General features: G+C 45.0%; 1 protein-coding gene across 1 annotated transcript in view; it reads right to left on the bottom strand.

The window, feature by feature from the left end:
- Window positions 1–347: 347 nt before the first annotated feature.
- The window catches only part of LOC144108702 (uncharacterized), a 97,083-nt gene continuing 79,307 nt past the window's right edge, over window positions 348–18,123 (bottom strand). Inside the window, exons 2-4 of the mRNA XM_077641874.1 lie at window positions 2,538–2,544; window positions 793–1,074; window positions 348–464 (exon numbers count right to left, since the gene is read on the bottom strand). Coding sequence (XP_077498000.1) covers window positions 348–464; window positions 793–1,074; window positions 2,538–2,544 — 406 coding nt within the window. The remainder of the gene's footprint in view (window positions 465–792; window positions 1,075–2,537; window positions 2,545–18,123) is intronic.

The raw sequence follows: 18,123 nt of genomic DNA, 5'->3' as shown, positions 1-18,123 counted from the left end.
GCATACGGGAGCCACAAGTCCCAGTCCCGCTGGTCGCGCGAAACAAAATGCGACAGGAACCCGGCCACGGTTTGGTTCAGTCGCTCCACCGCGCCGTTGCAAGCCGGATGGTACGGTGTTGTCTGCTTCTTAGCGATCTTAAGCAGCTCGCAAACTCTCCTCATTAGCTGCGACACGAAATTTGCTCCCCGATCTGTCAAGCACTTGGCTACGCTTTGTTAGACGCTTGACACGCCTCGCAGTCGTTTCAAGCACACTGTCAGCCATCCACCGCGAAAATACATGCGAGAGGGGCGCCGGCTCTTTAAGCGAACGCCGAGTCACGTGCACAATAACATGACATCTGGTCAAGCGGCGGTCAGCACACCGCGGTCGGAGCAGTGGCGCGGCGGCTGCATCTGCGGCGAGTCACGTGGTTTCACGTCACAGTCACACCTCCGGCGCTCCTCCTGCTGAAGGTTATACTGCAGCACCCGGTGACATCGGTGAAACATGGCGTAGTGGAGCTCTCGCTTCAATAAGGAGCTCTTAGCCAATACCAGCTCACGTTATTTGAACTTCTGAGGCGCGAAGACTCTTGCCCAGGTGTGCTAACCAGCCACGCTTGTATTTACTCTCAAGGAGCCAATAAATTGGCGTTTTTGTGTTGCCATCATAGCTTTCTTGTTCTTGTTTCATTCATTGCTGGTAGTACTCAGGAAAAAGAGTGAGCTATTTCGAAATAGAGGTGCAGTGTCTGATGTCACCAGCTGAGAAACCCAAAAGGCAGCGCGCTCGCAATAGGCACCGTACCGCGCTTCCCCGGCGCCCGGGCACGACGATCTCGGCGATGTACGCGGGCACGCAGAGCGAAACGATGCCGGCGGACACGCCCGTCAGGAAGCGTCCGAAGTAGAGCACCGCTATAGAGTTGGCTGCGAAGATCGCCGCGTAGCCGATCACGTGCACCATGGCGCCCAGGATGAGGGCGAAACGACGACCCATGACCTGACAGGTGACGGCGGACACCCCGGAGCCTAGCATGGCGCCGATCGGCAGCAGGCCCCTGAACCTGCAGAGAACTTCTAGCTGAGCCTAGATCACACGGGAGGGGGACACTGCATTGCACCATGTGCATTGCCTGAAGGCGACAAACATGTTCAGAAGGCCGCACACAAATGATGTGCGCTGAATGTGCACGTTTCGAAAATACTTGAATCGGAAAAGAAGATTTGCTGCTAGAGTTGGTTCGTGCAAAGAATTGTTAAAGGCCCCGGATCATCCTGTGCGAATAATAGTAATAATAATAATAATAATAATAATAATAATAATAATAATAATAATAATAATAATAATTGGTTTTTGGGGAAAGGAAATGGCGCAGTATCTGTCTCATATATCTTTGGACACCTGAACCGCGCCATAAAGGAAGGGATAAAGGAGGGAGTGATAGAAAGGAAGAATAGGTGCCGTAGTGGAGGGCTCCGGAATAATTTCGACCACCTGAGGATCTTTAACGTGCACTGACATCGCACAGCACACGGGCGCCTTAGCGTTTTCCCTCCATAAAAACGCAGCCGCCGCGGTCGGGTTCGAACCCGGGAACTCCGGATCAGTAGTCAAGCGCCCTAACCACTGAGCCACCGCGGCGGGGCCTGTGCGAAGACGCAAGTACAAAACTCAGGACACTGGCGCGTCTCACCTCCAATAAACTCGCTCAGCACGCACTGTAACCTCGGAACAGCCTGCGTGTACCATGTACTGACTGAAGCGGTTATCGGCAAGCTCGTCCCAAGTGCCGCGCACTGAAAGCGTCTGCTCACTTTGCGCCAGAGTAGAGCTGCACACCAAGAACTGAGGTATATGAGCCAGGTGCAGGGTGGACCATAAAACCGTTCAACTCTCATTTAAATTTCATAATTATTACCCTAACTTGTTTTTTTGCGCAGTGAAAAGAGTATCGAGTTACAGCCCACCGTTATGTACCGTTTAAAGAACCGAAAAATCGGTTTTTAGCTAGTGAATTGCAAACACACAAAAAAAGGGAGAAAACAGGCAGTATAGAGACGAGGCGCGAGGCTACCCATCGATTTATTATCTGCAAAAATACCGATCATAACCACTAACGAGTGTATACAGTCGTGCCTCGTTATTATGAAAACTTTTGTTCCCGAGAAAAAGTGTCCACAAAGCGAGCCGCTCGTAATAACAAATCATTAAGAAAAAAATATTCTGAAATAAAAGGGCGTAACGATTACTAACTGCTTCTTTACGTTGTGGTGGGTACTGAAGAGGAAATCGGTCAATCCTGGAAGCTCTAGGGGTATTATTTTGATCACCATTACCATTAAAATTTGCGGTGCAGCATGTATCACGCTTGAAGCGCCTATTGGTCCATGAAATGCGTGACGGCGCTTCTTGGTGTGATGAAGTATCTCCTACAACGACTGTTCACTTTCCAATATCTCTGTTCTCATTCGGCTTGTGACTGGCAGATAGAATTGTTTTGGCAGTCATTCATGCAATGTGGGAAAGCGTAAGACGCGTTGACTGGGTACCTTGCCACTGTAAAGCATGGAAACACAAACACAAAAAGCCATCACTACGGCATTTTTACTTTTGGACTGCCTTCTTCTGGGGTTCTGCACTAAAAATACATCGCGCGGGACATCTGGGGCCGTATTCTGTAAATTGCCCATTTTTCGTTGTCCTTTTCGCGTTCATTCGTTTTTTATTTATTTATTTATTTATTTATAAATACTGCGGTCTTCAACAACAAGACCATCGCAGGTGGGTACATAATTTGTGTAACACCAAAGGACAAAAAAAAAGAAAATACAGCAGACAAGGCGTCACAGCAACGAAATTAGTACATCACACTGTACTGTATCGTTTCACAACCTCAGAATATATATACTGCAGTCATAGAGCCAAGCATATAATTAAGTAAATCTCAACAAATTACTCATCAACCGAACATTCAAAATTTCGTCACTTGTTGCAGCAGCGCCTCAAAATGGGACAAATTATTCTCTTCGACTATATGACCAGCAAGGTTGTTCCATTCCGTAATAGTTCTAGGAAAATAGGAATATTTGTAGCAGTTCGTTCTTGTGGATAAAGGTTTTACGGAAAGAGAATGTCTCAGGCGTGTTGCATCACCACTAGAGTAACTAACAATTTTCGAGATGTCAATGTTGTATTGCCCATGAATTAACTGGAAAAAGAATTTCAAACGACAGATACGGTTTCTATCAGTAACGGATGGTAAGCCACTCTTTTTAATAAGATTAGTGATAGAAGTGCGACCATAGGAATTATAAATAAATCTTACTGCTTTCTTTTGAATCCTTTCTAATTTGTTAATGTTAATCTTGGTATATGGGTCCCAGATCATTACGGCATATTCTAAGATTGGCCGCACAATAGTGTTATACGCAAGGAAACGTATTTCAGGAGTAGCGAACCGTAGTGCACACCTCAAGAAGAATATTTTGCGCAGAGCATTTGCCGAGATGATATCAATATGTTTATTCCAGGAAAGATTATTGGAAATCCATAGGCCGAGATATTTGTAGCATGTTACCTCTGAGAGTGCACTATCGGAAGTACCATACTGGTAGAGAAGAGGATTCCTTTTAAGCGTTATTCTCATATATACTGTTTTATCAAAATTTATCACCATTTGCCACCTATCACACCAGCGCATTACCTTCCGAAAGTCATTATTTAGCCTGATTTGATCTTCACTTGAGTTAATTCGTTCATAGAGGACGCATATAACTTAACATTAACAGAGAGATCTTGGACGATATCATTAATATAAATAATAAACAAAAGCGGTCCAAGCACAGATCCTTGAGGAACTCCCGATTCCACTGGAATGCAATGTGAGAGGGCACCATTTAGTGTAACAAACTGGCGCCTGTTTGTCAGGTAAGCCTTAATCCAGGTTATTAGTTTACCGTTTTTTATTACAGAACTCAATTTATATATTAGCTTGTTATGAGAAACCGTATCAAAGGCCTTGCGGAAATCTAAAAATATTACGTCAGTTTGTTTTCCTTCGTTTATGGCTTCTGCAAAATCATGAATTGTTTGTATTAGCTGTGTACATGTCGAATATCCTTTCCTGAAACCATGTTGAGCTTTCGATATTACGTTATGTTCTTCAAGAAAGGTAGATAAATGTTTATGAATAATGTGCTCAAGTATCTTACACGCTGTGGAAGTAAGTGAAATAGGGCGATAGTTTTGCACCTGTGTTTTGTCACCAGTTTTATGTAAAGGTTTAACTCTGGCAACTCGCCAGTCATCGGGTAGGGCGCCTTCCTCTATAGACCTTCTAAAAATGACACATAAATACTTGGAGCACCATTGCGCGTACTGCTTCAGAAAGGCATTTGGGATGTCGTCTGGGCCAAACGATTTCTTAACATCAAGATTTAGAAGTAAATTGAACACTCCATTTTCAGATATGGTAACATCAGGTATAGGGGGTAAAGACAGACTGAAAGATGGGAGATGACCATTGTCTGCAGTAAAAACAGTTTTAAAGTGGTTATTAAAGGCTACACAGGCTGCACTATCATCGCGAATACATTTTCCATCTATTACAAACATGTCGGTACTGCGGGAGCTCGGGGTAATCGTCCTCCAGAATTTTTCAGGAGATTTTTTAATAAATGATATGAGTTGGACACCAAAATATCTTTCTTTGTCAAGTAAAGTCTGATCTTTTAATTGTTGTGACACCTCCTCAATAACACGGACTATGGAAGGGGTGGCTGATCTCGCTCGCTTTTTAAGACGTTTTAGTCGACGTTGCAAGTGCAGCGTCTCTCTGCTGATCCAAGGGTTGCGGCTACAAGACTGTTTAGATATCTTCGGCACGAAACACCGGATACATTCATGAACCATGTTCTTGAAGATGAGCCACAAGTCATCAATACTGTAAGGATTCGTTTGGAAATCGTCATAACGAAAGTCAAGAATGTCAATAATGGACTCATTATCTGCTCGTGAAAAATTTGGAAAGGAATGAAGAGCATCTTCATGCTTTAAAGAAACATCATTTAGTGACAATAAAACTGCCTTATGATCTGATATACCAGTAGCAACATCACAAGAGATGTTTTCCGTAATGTTGCCACTTAAAAAGAAGAGATCTAGGATGGACATCGAACCGTGCTGTATTCTTGTAGGCTCATTTACAACTTGCAGCAGATCAAAGTTTAAGGCAAGGTCCAGCATTTCGTTTTCCATCAAATTACAGGACTGTGAAGAAAAAGTGCACCAATCAATATTCGGGAAATTGAAATCACCAGTCATAATTATTCTGTCTCCCGGTTTTACATGACACTGGATATACTCTTTTAAATGGTGCAAGACAGGGACAGGAGAGTTAGGGGGCCTGTAAATGGCGCCTAGTAAATACTTTATGTTATTAGCATAAACTTTGCAGAATATGCCCTCGACTCCGGTGACATCAGGTAATCTTATAAGTTGTAGAGATGCTTTGTATAGTATCGCAACTCCCCCACCTCTTCTGTCACGATCTTTTCTAATGACCTGGTAGTTATTTGGAACAAATTCACTGTCATATATATCTTCACTTAACCACGTCTCAGTTAGCACTACTACATCAGGGTCATGCGTAAGTAAAAGACCTTCCAAATCAACGACTTTATTAACAACACTGCGACAGTTAGTATTTAAAACTCGAAAACAACCTTTTTTAGTTTTGTTCTGTCAGGTGTGCTTGCTAATCCTGTAACGCTTGTTTTCAGTTTTGTCCTAGGCAAATAAAGTCCCGTTCACACTTAATTTATCGAAGAATAACTTGACCTTCGCACCATTCGACATTTCCTCTGCAGAGCTTTCCCATAGTTTTTGCCTTATCTGACGAACGCCAAGAGAAAAATCCTCTGAAATCGATATTTCAGAGCCCTTGAGTTTGGGACAGGCTTTCATTATCGATACTTTTTCACGGTAGTCTAACAATCTCACAATTACTGGACGATCACCATCTTTCTTCTTTCCCAGCCTATGACAGCGTTCAATTCCACTAATGGTTAAATCGAGCTTTTCAAGAAACACACTCTCTTTTATCTTCTTGATAAGATCATCAAATGTTTCAGTGCTCTCTTCTTTAACGCCATAAATTATCAGATTATTCCTTCGACTCCGGTTCTCTAACTCATCAACCTTATTCAAGAGGCTGGAAACATTTTGTTCTAGTTCAGCTATAGTTGATTTCAGGCCATTTACCTCTGTCTTCAATGTACCAAGAGAAGCCATTGTGAGTTTCTATGCCACTTATTCGTTCATGTAAGCCAGCTACATTTTTTTCAAGTTTTTTTTTGTCTAGTCAGGACATTGTTGATTGAAGCAGTTATGTTATTTTGCCCCAAGAGAAGTTGTTGCAACATTTCCTGGTCTGTAGGCCCCGGATTCGACTCAATGTCACCACAGATCAAAAGGCTTATTTTGAAAGAAACAGCAGAGACAGCACTTTGTAAGCCAAGTGGGCATGGCAGCAGCAATAGAAAACGGTCATCACTGCGAAAACACTTCATTCGAGAATAATCACTAACCTGCACGATAAAGCAGAACTGATTGAGCATCATGTCCGATGTGCTGCTGCCTAGCCTACTGGTTGAGATGGCCGGGGGACAGCTTCTTATAGCCGCAGGTATGTCCACGTGACTTGACGTCACCGATGGGGTGGCAGAAGTTGAAACGAAGAAAGGCTGGACGATCTCGATGACGGGGCAACGGCTGGCTCGTGCGAATGACTTGATGTCTGGTTGATACGGAAGAGCAGGAGTAAATCCTTCTTCAGCGCCACCAAGGGAAGGCTGAACTTGAAGAAAGAGCGCCAAGGCCTGCACAATAAAGCAGAACTGATTGAGCATCATGTCCGATGTGCAGCTGCCTAGCCCACTGGTTGAGATGGCCGGGGGGACAGCTTCTTATAGCCGCAGGTATGTCCACGTGACTTGACGTCACCGATGGGGTGGCAGAAGTTGAAACGAAGAAAGGCTGGACGATCTCGATGACGGGGCAACGGCTGGCTCGTGCGAATGACTTGATGTCTGGTTGATACGGAAGAGCAGGAGTAAATCCTTCTTCAGCGCCACCAAGGGAAGGCTGAACTTGAAGAAAGAGCGCCAAGGCCTGCACGATAAAGCAGAACTGATTGAGCATCATGTCCGATGTGCAGCTGCCTAGCCCACTGGTTGAGATGGCCGGGGGGACAGCTTCTTATAGCCGCAGGTATGTCCACGTGACTTGACGTCACCGATGGGGTGGCAGAAGTTGAAACGAAGAAAGGCTGGACGATCTCGATGACGGGGCAACGGCTGGCTCGTGCGAATGACTTGATGTCTGGTTGATACGGAGGAGCAGCAGTAAATCCTTCTTCAGCGCAACCAAGGGAAGGCTGAACTTGAAGAAAGAGCGCCAAGGCCTGCACGATAAAGCAGAACTGATTGAGCATCATGTCCGATGTGCTGCTGCCTAGCCCACTCTAGTTCTTCAGTCAGGTTGAGATGGCCGGGGGGACAGCTTCTTATAGCCGCAGGTATGTCCACGTGACTTGACGTCACCGATGGGGTGGCAGAAGTTGAAACGAAGAAAGGCTGGACGATCTCGATGACGGGGCAACGGCTGGTTCGTGCGAATGACTTGATGTCTGGTTGATACGGAGGAGCAGCAGTAAATCCTTCTTCAGCGCAACCAAGGGAAGGCTGAACTTGAAGAAAGAGCGCCAAGGCCTGCACGATAAAGCAGAACTGATTGAGCATCATGTCCGATGTGCTGCTGCCTAGCCCACTCTAGTTCTTCAGTCAGTATTCGTTCCTCAGATATACTCGCGGTTTTCAAGCGTCGTTGGAAAGCGACCCGGCGATTGGCTAAAATTTGATGCAATATACAGCCAATGGTGAGGTGCATCGCAGCGCTTTGACAACAAACAGCAGGCACTCGGACTTGACTACTGGCTCGCGGCCAATGATGAGGTCCGGTCGGCAACCGCCCAATGGCCGGGTCGCTTGACACAGGCGCCTGAAAGCCGTGGGTATAATTGCGTGACCACTGGTAAAGGATGAAATGAACAACGGAAAACAGACAGCTTATAGAATACGGACTGTGGTAGGAGGCACCGGGATTTTGTTTTCATCGCTGTCCTTATCAACAGGACAAAAATACACGCGTCCCAATTGGCTCCCTGCATTTGCACGTTGTTCCTTGTCCGGGCAGCGAGTTTCCGTATTAACGAGGCCTATATGCACCGGAAATGTTCGGTCCTGAGAAATATTATCCGTAATTCAAGTCGCTCATATTAACGGGTGTTGTGTTAACGGACATGACTGCACAGCACAAAAAAAAGCGATGTGTGAGCTCCGGCTTCTGCTTGTGCTGTGTGCACTCCTGTGTCATTAGGACAGCTTTCCTTAGATATCTAATAAATCGACTGGTAGCTTGGCGCCCGTCTTGTCTTCTATATTTTTTTGGCGGCGGATTTTCACACCTCTACAATTCATCAACTTTGTACCTAGACCAACTCACTCAAACTAACGTCTTGCTTCATTTATGCTCTCGTGTTTCGGGGTCCCGGTTTCTGACCGACTCATCAAAGCGGGTACCTCTTTATGTGCTACCAATTTCATTGCTTGAACAGAATGCAAACCTATTTCCTGCCGTGCACAAATCCGGGTTCTGGTTCACTGTCCGTCGTAACAATAAGCATATTTCGCGTTAGCTTCCCTGCTTTTTAATATGATTTTGGCAGCGGATTAAAAGAGAAAAAGTATTGAGCCGACGCTGAGGCAGCGATCAAATATAAAGCGTTAAAACACCTAACGTGGGTGACCAGTTCGAATCGCTGCCGCGAGCTGGACTGTAACTTATCTAGTGCGTTTATGCTGCACGAAACGAGAAATTGTCTGCAAGCACCCCGAAAACTCTGCGACAAACATTTGAGCCGCAATGTTCATATCAAGATTTGTAAAGGCGTGGAAATGGCTGTACATAGCTCGCCGGTTCGAATGTCTCCTGCGAGCTAGGCTCTAACTGAAGTATTAAATGTAATAAAAGTATTAAATGTATTAACTGCACGAAACAATCGATCGTATTACATCATCAGGAACATTCTGCAGAAAATGATTGGCCCACAAATATTACACAAATGTCGGAACTAAATGGCCCCACGATCCTGCCAGATAGGGAAATATATATACCGGATCGACATAATTTAGTCGAGTTGTGCTCGGGTATTACGCTGCCGCCTGTTATTCTTTCATCGCGTTATGTAACTACCTCGCTTACCATGACAACCACTGGGTTGCGATTTACGTAATAACGCTTACACCCAAATCGAAAGAAGTAGAGATAAACAAGGCCGCCATCTTGGATCCTATCCGCGGAAAAAACATAACTAGGAGGCTTGAAACGTGACCAGGGGGCGTATTAGGGAACCATAAAACCACAAACTTGCCAAAACGGATCAATTAGCCTCGCTCCTATTGGTCGGCCGTGGCTTGCCTCCATATAGCTTTTTTTTTGCGTTATGGGCGGCTGCAGATAGGTGGTGTCTAATCTGAACGAGCCGCAAGGCATGCTGGGTCTTTTTGGAAGGCGAGCGTGCATTGGTCGGTGTTGGAAGTGCAGGAAACTAAGCAATATTTCGTTTCTTCATGGCTGAAGAAGCCCTTACACGGCCGCCAGAAAAGTCAGTAAGCGCCTTACGAATATTACGTTCAAATTTATTGCAGCATATTTGTGACTAAAGAGTGATAAAGCTGTGTAAGTGCGAGCGTTAGAGCAGGCGTGTAGTCTGTCCTCGCTGCATTTCACGTTGCTTTGCCACTCGCTAGAACGTTTACATGTTGTTCTTTGTGCGCCTGTAAATTATATTACAGCGCACCTTTTCTGGAGGTGTCGCGCTTCAAGGAGCTGAAATACTGGGACTGTCATCAACTGCGAGCGCGCGTTACATATGACAACATTGTAGCGTACTTCGTGCATAATAAAAGTTGCGATGGCGAGAAGCTGAAGGACTACAAATCGCTGGAGGGCTATCTGAATGTACAAGCAGGTAAGTGCGCTTTTTTGTAACGTATTAGCCTTCGTTGGATGTTAATGGCGAGGCTTTCTAAAGTAACTCTAAAGTAACTCGTCTCATGATCTGCAGGCCAGGTGCACACAATTTCAGTGGCCGTCCCGAAACTGGGCCATGTAATCCTGAATGGTACAGTGAGTCCCTCCCAGAGGTCTGTATTCACTTATCAGTGCTTGGTGGCGTGTACTACGAATGAAGAAATCGAAGATGCATTTTGCACATTCATGGCAGGGTAAGTGTGACTTGACAACGTGTACAAGATCCGTAATCTTTATTTTTCAGTACAGTTTTGACCACCCACCCGATTTCGTTTGCTTTTATAGTTTCTGGAATAATTTTAAAAATAGCTTGCTATCAGCTGAATTTGTTTGGCTGGTGTGCAGAGGAACAAGTGACAAATATGCTGTTTTTAGTATTGCAGTACTTGGTTCTGTACATGCATGAATTATGCCCCAAAAAGCACGCAGCTGCACCCAAAGGGCTGAAAGCCTACATTTACAACAAAACATTGGACTGGCTGAAATAGCTGTTCTGTCAGAATAAGGCCAAAAAGGCACACACACACATTAGTTGAGATTTCAATGTTTGTCACAAAAGCCACACTAAAGAAATTTTGCTGAATATTCTTCAAACATGCAAAGGCGAGTTCCTCTGGTACAAATAAGGAACAGTTTACAGGTAACTGAAGAGTTTCTAGACTGCCTGAGGTGAACAGCATGAGATTATATAAATTTCAGAATCTCTCTTTAACAGCAAACACATTGCTCAAGCCTCTAGAATGAACTTCGATTCAGGTCATGCTGCTGACTTGAAATTTACAGGAACACAGAAAATAAAAAATCGTTGCATGTGAACAGTTTTCTCTAAACAGGGTTGTACAGTCGACCTCAAACCTTGCCAAGAACATTTGAAGGGCACACCGTTGTGTATTTATGGCAGCTCCCGCTGCCTGGCGGTCTCAATGCGGCATTTCAAGACACGAGTTAAACATCTATGGAGATGCCCTGGGAACGTGGTTTGAGCACTCTACACAGGTGTGTGATCGGCCGCACAGCTTTGAAAACAAAGTGGCAGCTCCAGAAGTAATCAGAATGGTTTTTGCACCAAGACATACGAAACATAAACATATTGACTAAAAGCTTTGTTTGGTGGAGTGGCATTGACAAATAATGAGCAATACAAGCACAAATATCAGCATCTCGTGCAAGTCAAATTGCTGTTCTGTCAAGTCTGTAGTGCTCTACATTGGAGCAGCAGAGATGAGCTAAGTGGATCGTTAGGGGCACTTCATGCACATGCACACAGTCCTCGCATGCACACAGTCCTCTCTATAATTAGTCAGTTGCTCCTAACGTCATAAACAACACATAAGTATGGATGATGAAAACTCCATGACGCGTAACTATGTGCTGGTGGCTCGCAACCCAGTGACTGAAGTTGGAGCAGCACACTTCATCCTGGACGCACTGACGAGGGGTGTGCCATGGACAACTGGACCAGAGCAGTAGCCGGTGGTGTCCATGCCGTCTGCTGGCAGCCTTGTGCCACCCACTACACCTCCACATCACCTGTTTTTATTGCCCTTGCTTGGCTCTCTCGTGTGCCGGAATTTGTTACTTCTGAAACGCTTCATATTTTTCTTGATCTTCACATTTCTCGTGTCCTTGGTCTTTCTGCTCTTTATCTTTTTACTTCTTTACCCTGCCTTACCTTCAACTGCATAACAATGAGTCCTCGTTTAAGTTTTTTTCATTTCTCTGAAGTAACCACCGGCAGAACCACTATGTGCAATTCTTCATACTACCAGTGCACTAAACAGGCACCATTTCACTTGCAAACACCACACTCAGATTACCATATTGTTCTTCATGAAAAAATTCTACACTGAAATCAGACCAAGCCATAAGCACTTGATAACCGTCTGAACTTAACACGCACACCATAACAAGCTGCACTTTCCCAACAATTCTGTCTTCAGCTCTACACATGTAAAAAGCAGACTATCCATAAGTCACCGACGTGTCATATTCACGCACTGCTTAAAACAAAACTAAACAATCATGTCGCTAAATGCCAGCTTCAAGAAAGTCATAATTTGCAGTGATCCACTAACATTTTACGTTGGAGACCAGGTTTTATGAAGTGCATACAAACTGTTGAATGGAGAAGGAACTGCACACCATGCGGTAAGTATTGAAGCTTACTCGACGAAAATGTGTGAGGAACTGTGGTGCCCACATTGTGACAACTGCACATGCATGCAATTCCAAACGAAACATTCGAGATGCCACTTGTAAGAAGGTCACCGAAAAATATTGTGATCAAATCTTCATTCACTGAATACAGAAGAAATGGTGACATCAACTTCAGGAAAAAATCTTGTACAACACGTCACCTTCAGCGACAAGCAACTTCATTGGTTAAAGAATTTCATTAACTTATTCTTCTACATCATTGACAACTACAGCGTTCATCTCGGGCACAGAGGACAAACAGGAAGCAGCAGACATATTACAGAACCAACTGCAACTGTTTCAGTGCCTTCTCAGTAAAGGTCGTACCCTCTGATGATTTTCAGATTAACCTGCTTTCTGAACTCTAGCATATTGTGATAGAATGTTGTGCAGTGAACCTTAAGTGTGCGAGTCACAGGATTGAAGTGGAAGTAAACAACTTGCTAGCACTACCTCCGGCAGTTACTGCACGCATGAAACTAACCAAGCATAATTATGCACAGAAACATCCATCAGTCTGCACAGTGCTCTGGGACATTAAATGCCTCTGGTGTGCAACTGCCACAGATGTGAAGGTTAATTGCCATACTTGATTTCTGAACACTGCATGTTTAGTTCAGGCTCACCATCTGCAACAATGGTACTTCATGGTGCTTGTGGCTGTTCCTTTAGAATGTGTGGTGCGCCTCTCCATAATGGCTTAGTAGTTACGGCACTCGACTACTGAACCCAAGTATGCGGGCTCAATACCGGCCGCTTTTTGGTGCAGGCAATAAGCTAGGTGCACATGTACTGTGTGATGTTTGTGCATGTTGAAGTATCCCAGCTGATCAGAATTTCCGGAGATGTCTACTACGGCGTTCCTCATAGCCACAGCCTCTTTGGGATGTCAAACCATAAACTAACCTAGAATGCGTTGCACGAATCTTGCTTCCGCGCAAGACAGAGGCGGGCCTGCAGCCATTGTGCCGCTGTGTGCATGGTATTGGAGGCGTGGTCAAAGGAGAGCGAGCAACCCACCCGTGCACCTACGGATGTCCAATGCCAGTGGTTGGTACCTCAGCTGAAAAGGTAGAAATGCATGTATAAATATTCAGAAATTTGCAGCTTTTGCATCGCTTGTGCCTAGGAGAAAGCACTGCACTTGGCATTATTATCCGAATGTTAAACCTGTTACATGATACAGGTGGAGCGGAAGCTTGCCGCTGAGCTTCGGTACACGCATCACAAGAGGCACGAAAAGCCGCGTTCAAGACCAAAGCACGAAGATGAGCAAGCGAAAGCAGAATTAGCTGTGTATGTAGGCAATTTTATTGCATAACTGCGAAAGGCAAGCTATTAGAGTTTATCTGTTAGCATAGCTGCTAGTGGGGAACCCTCATGAAAGTAATGTTTCATATAAGCTGTCTTTGTACTTCTGCAGAGAATATAGTAAGGCAGCCTAATGTCTTCGTACTTCTGTAGCCTTTTTGAGTAGAATATAGAAAGTCAGCCTAATGTTCAAAACGTTGAAATGGCAATTCCTATTATAGAGTAGAGGGCACAGAAATCTTGATCTACTTTTTCTACAACATGCAAGAGCTTGGTCTGAGCTCGTTTCAGCAATTTTTATGGGTTTCAGCTACATCCTTACTTTTTTCTTTTTAATAGCATGTGTGCCCTGAAAAGTGTTGATAAGCTAGACTATGCCTTCAATGTTTAAATAAGCGTCAGGTTTTATATCCTCTTTAAAACAAGCTGTCATGTTGCATTACCACTACTAACCAACTTCCTATCCATATAGACTGCGTCTTCTCCGAAACCACCGAGCTGCTCATCACCGAACTATTCACTTTCGTTGTGGTTCACCCATGTTCGGGATGGGCGTTAATCATTCTACAAACGTTTCGTTTTGCAGGTTGCTCAAACAGCAGAATACTTCACTCTTGTTGACAAGAAAGAAAATGGGTGCAACGAGGCCAACCAGAGTGAAGCAGAACAACCGGGCGCAGAGTTTGAGACGTTTGAGATAACAGTTAACAGACCACTCTGCGAGTTGAAACCTTCAAACCAAGAGCTAGAAAAAAATTACCAAGAAGCAATCAGAATGCTTAAAGTCGCCATGCCTACAGCTTTACAGATTGAAGCGGCTACACGAGAACAAAGAAATAGCGCTTTGTGGTACCTTCACCGTAAAGGAAGAATTACTGCTTCCATTTTTAAAGAGAGATGTCATTCCAGACAGGTGAATTTCGCTTCTCTTATCAATAGATTACTTCATCCAACACAGATTCTCAGCCCAGCTATTTATTACGGCACTGAATTTGATCTGCTGGCCATGAAACGAGCCCTCAGTGCTTTTAAAATTCAGCATAAAGACGCTAGGCTAGAAGAGTGCGGACTCATGATATTACATGAGTATCTATATCTGGGATGTAGCCCAGATGGGGTCTTCCACTGCAAGTGCCACGCACTATCACTTCTTGAAGTGTTTGTAAAGTCTTCGAGATGTAGACACAGACTACCTCATAGCAGGAGAGGCTAAAACAAACTTCTGTTAGGATACTGCAGGCACTGCGAAAGTGTCTCAAAAATATTATTACCAGATTCAGGCACAGTTGCACTTGAATCTTTTAAAGTGTACCCTGTGCTACCTTTACCTGCGCACAGATAAGGGAGACATTTTGACTGAGGTGGAAAGTGAGCTTCGTGAATACGCACATTTAGGTTCTCGAAAGCGTTTTTGGCACAATTATTTTACCCAGGCTATGTAGTTTCTTGCCAGATGAAGGTACAAATCTGATGATGAATATAGATTTTTATGGCGCAAGGGCATCTGTGGCCAAAAAGCGCCATGTCACAAGGTGTTTTTGTATGCTCAAGGTGGGGTCAAATACCCATTTTCCAAGCATTTCAACCCTGATAAGCCGAGCACCAGGCAGACAAAAGCTGGTACCCATTGTATCACCGGTAAGTACCCGGCGGCACTGGGGATCGAACCCCGCACCTCCCGTAAGCGACGTGGATGCTCAACAACTTGGCCACCGCTGTGGTACAATGTACAAATTTAAGCAGATGAATCTAAGCAAATGATTGCTTACATTTTGCTGCCAGGGATGGGGCGACGTTTGAGATAGTCCTCAAACTTCGGGACAAGGTTGTAAGCATGTTTCTTGCAGCATTTTCCATTTCTTGAAGTGGCCAATGGCTCTCTCGACGATGATGCTCGATGAGGACACATGCCTGGATTTCACGACCTCCATTGCCAGGAGCTGCTGCTTTCCTTTCGTGAGGGCGGGCGTGATGAGGTGCACTCCTCTAAAAGAATCTTTATGAAGGAGGAAACCCCTATCAGCCAGCACCTGGCCACCTTCTCCGAGCATGTCCAGTAGACCTTTGAAGTGAAAATGTGAAACTAACTTCATTTAAGCAATACACGAATTCATAAGCATGCGCTGCATTTGTAATGTGCACGTGAAGCTCGCAAACAATATGAAATGCAAAGGCTCCGCTTCGAAGAATTGATTTAGTTCAATAGCATCCGCCTCATCTGAAGTTTATTTCGTGTCCGAATAAAGGTGAAAAACTGCCGCTGTTCACAGTGGGGCTTTTCATATTGCTAAAATTAAAATATATGAAGAGTGAAAAGAACCTATAAATACATTTACCACTTTCTAATGTGATCTGCTGGTCTGTCACTCTCCCTCCATACGCAGGTGACCCACATAACTGCGCCATGTGAACTGACACACATGAGGAACTTTAGCGTGGAGTCGTGCTTGTAATTGCTCCACACTTCTTGCTGTGTGCTGAGGTTGAATCGCCTCTAAGCAAAAAAAAAAGAATGTTTCGGTATTGGGAATGAAAATCCGTTTCTATACAGCGCTGAATAAATCTTGCAGTTCTCATAATGCGGACAAACATTTACACTGCAACTTCTGTGCAGTCGATGATGCACAGCCTTGGAAATTAGTGGCTGTCCTTTGCCGTCAGCCATGAGTGGGCAACAGCCGGGTCGGAGAATCTTACCAATTGCTTCCACAAAGCCTTCACGGGCTTCATCCAAACCTTCAAAATGGTCGTCACAGTGTTTACGGGACACTAAGAAACGGTAGGCCGGGTCCTTTACAGGAAAAGCTTGCCTCAGATGCATGAGAAACAAAAACAGCTGTGTTCCTTGTGGCAGTGCAGTGCGATTACAGAGCAGGCCTGCTGTAACAGATGACAAGAGAGCAAAAAAATGGCTTTAGGCATACCTGAGAAGAGATAAGAAAACGATTTTTAGTGAATTTTGCTCTATCCTGGTAACAATTAGAAGCCGCCAATCCAAGTTGCGACATCGGAATGCAGAAAGAGGAGGTATTAGAGGAAGCAGCCATACAAATACCAGTGAAAAATACCAGTGAAGTGCAACTTTGGCCTCGGTCATTGCGACCACATCTGCATCCCCGGCATTTTTTTTGCCTTAGCCGCCTGTTCACTTCGTTCAGGTCACACACTTTTTGTTCTAGTTTCTCGCATTCAGCGCTCAGTTGTTTGCAGCTGATACAGACGCCAGCCTCTGAGTTCCTAAAATTGAAGACAAAAATAATGTGTAAATCAAACCACAAACTGACTATAAAATATCCAACAGGTGTCAGAAACATATAAGTTTTCATTGCTGTAAAAACATTAGTTCAGGCCAAGTGGGCGCCCTAACTCGGATTTCAGCATGACAAAAGGAAACAACCATCTTCAATTAGGATCTCAACAACAAAATGAGACGCACTTAAAATTTTCTTTAGCGCTCAATTACAACCTCGTGCTGATAATAAAGTGTATGGCTGCTTGCCTGCATCGGTCAGCCTTCCTCCAGCATCACAGTCAGCCTCGAAATCCGTGATCGTGTCACCCGATTCTTCTCCCTCGTCCTGTCCTGGAACTGGCACTGGCACAGAGCCAGCGCCTGTAGCTAAGCCCGCAGTGCTTGTTATTGCCGTTGCTGCAGCTGCCGGCAGTGGTGGAACACGCTGGTTTCGGACCTCAGCTAGTGAGCGTAACGCACATTACTGAGGGAAAAAGAAGTGTTTCAACGCGTACAACATCTCGAAACGCTGTAATGATCAAGGCGAAAAAGCCATTCGTACGAACCCATTCAGGATGCGAAATGACCGACCACTGCTGGTGTCATCGTAAGAAAACAGCTGCGGCACATAATCGGCAATTGTTGCTCCTGAAGAAAAAAGAAGAGCAAAACCCACTAAAGCAGACTGCATTACTTACGTAAGGAACTCGAACACGTACCAATGACGAAATGCTCGGAGCAAAGTCGAGTGTTGTCGGTGGGCATCCAAGATTTGCCGTCAGCAGTCTCCCGGCGGATAGCAACGACGTACTGTTTTCGCCGCTCTCTGTCCCACGGCACTCTGAACATCTTGTAACCTGTTTTGCTAGAGCTGCTGCAGTTTAAGGCCGCGCAGCAAATGATTTCCTCGGCGCTGTGGGCGTCTAAGCTAAAAAAATACGCTCGGAAGCTCATGCTCCTATGCAAAGGCAAGGCAAAAAGAGCGACAGAAAAGAACCGGAAGTCAAGTTGGCGGTGCAGTCGCAGACTCTTCCGGGGCAGTCGCGGTTTACGGCACTGACGGCACCTGCTCGGGAACATCTGTGGAAAACAGTGCTCGTCGCTCTTGCAGCACTGGGCGCGCAGGACTCGAGATGGGGTCAGCGTGCTGAGGACGCAGGTGGTCGGCGTGGTCACAAGCGAAGCTGATTCAACACTTTCACCATGCAGGTCACCGCTTGACCCACTGTGCCTTCTTCCCATGA

The sequence above is a fragment of the Amblyomma americanum genome, chromosome 10 (assembly GCF_052857255.1).
Source record: "Amblyomma americanum isolate KBUSLIRL-KWMA chromosome 10, ASM5285725v1, whole genome shotgun sequence".
NCBI classification, from domain to species: domain Eukaryota; kingdom Metazoa; phylum Arthropoda; class Arachnida; order Ixodida; family Ixodidae; genus Amblyomma; species Amblyomma americanum.
The sequence above is the reverse complement of the archived record's forward strand: the minus strand, read 5'-3'. Positions and strand labels throughout refer to the sequence as shown.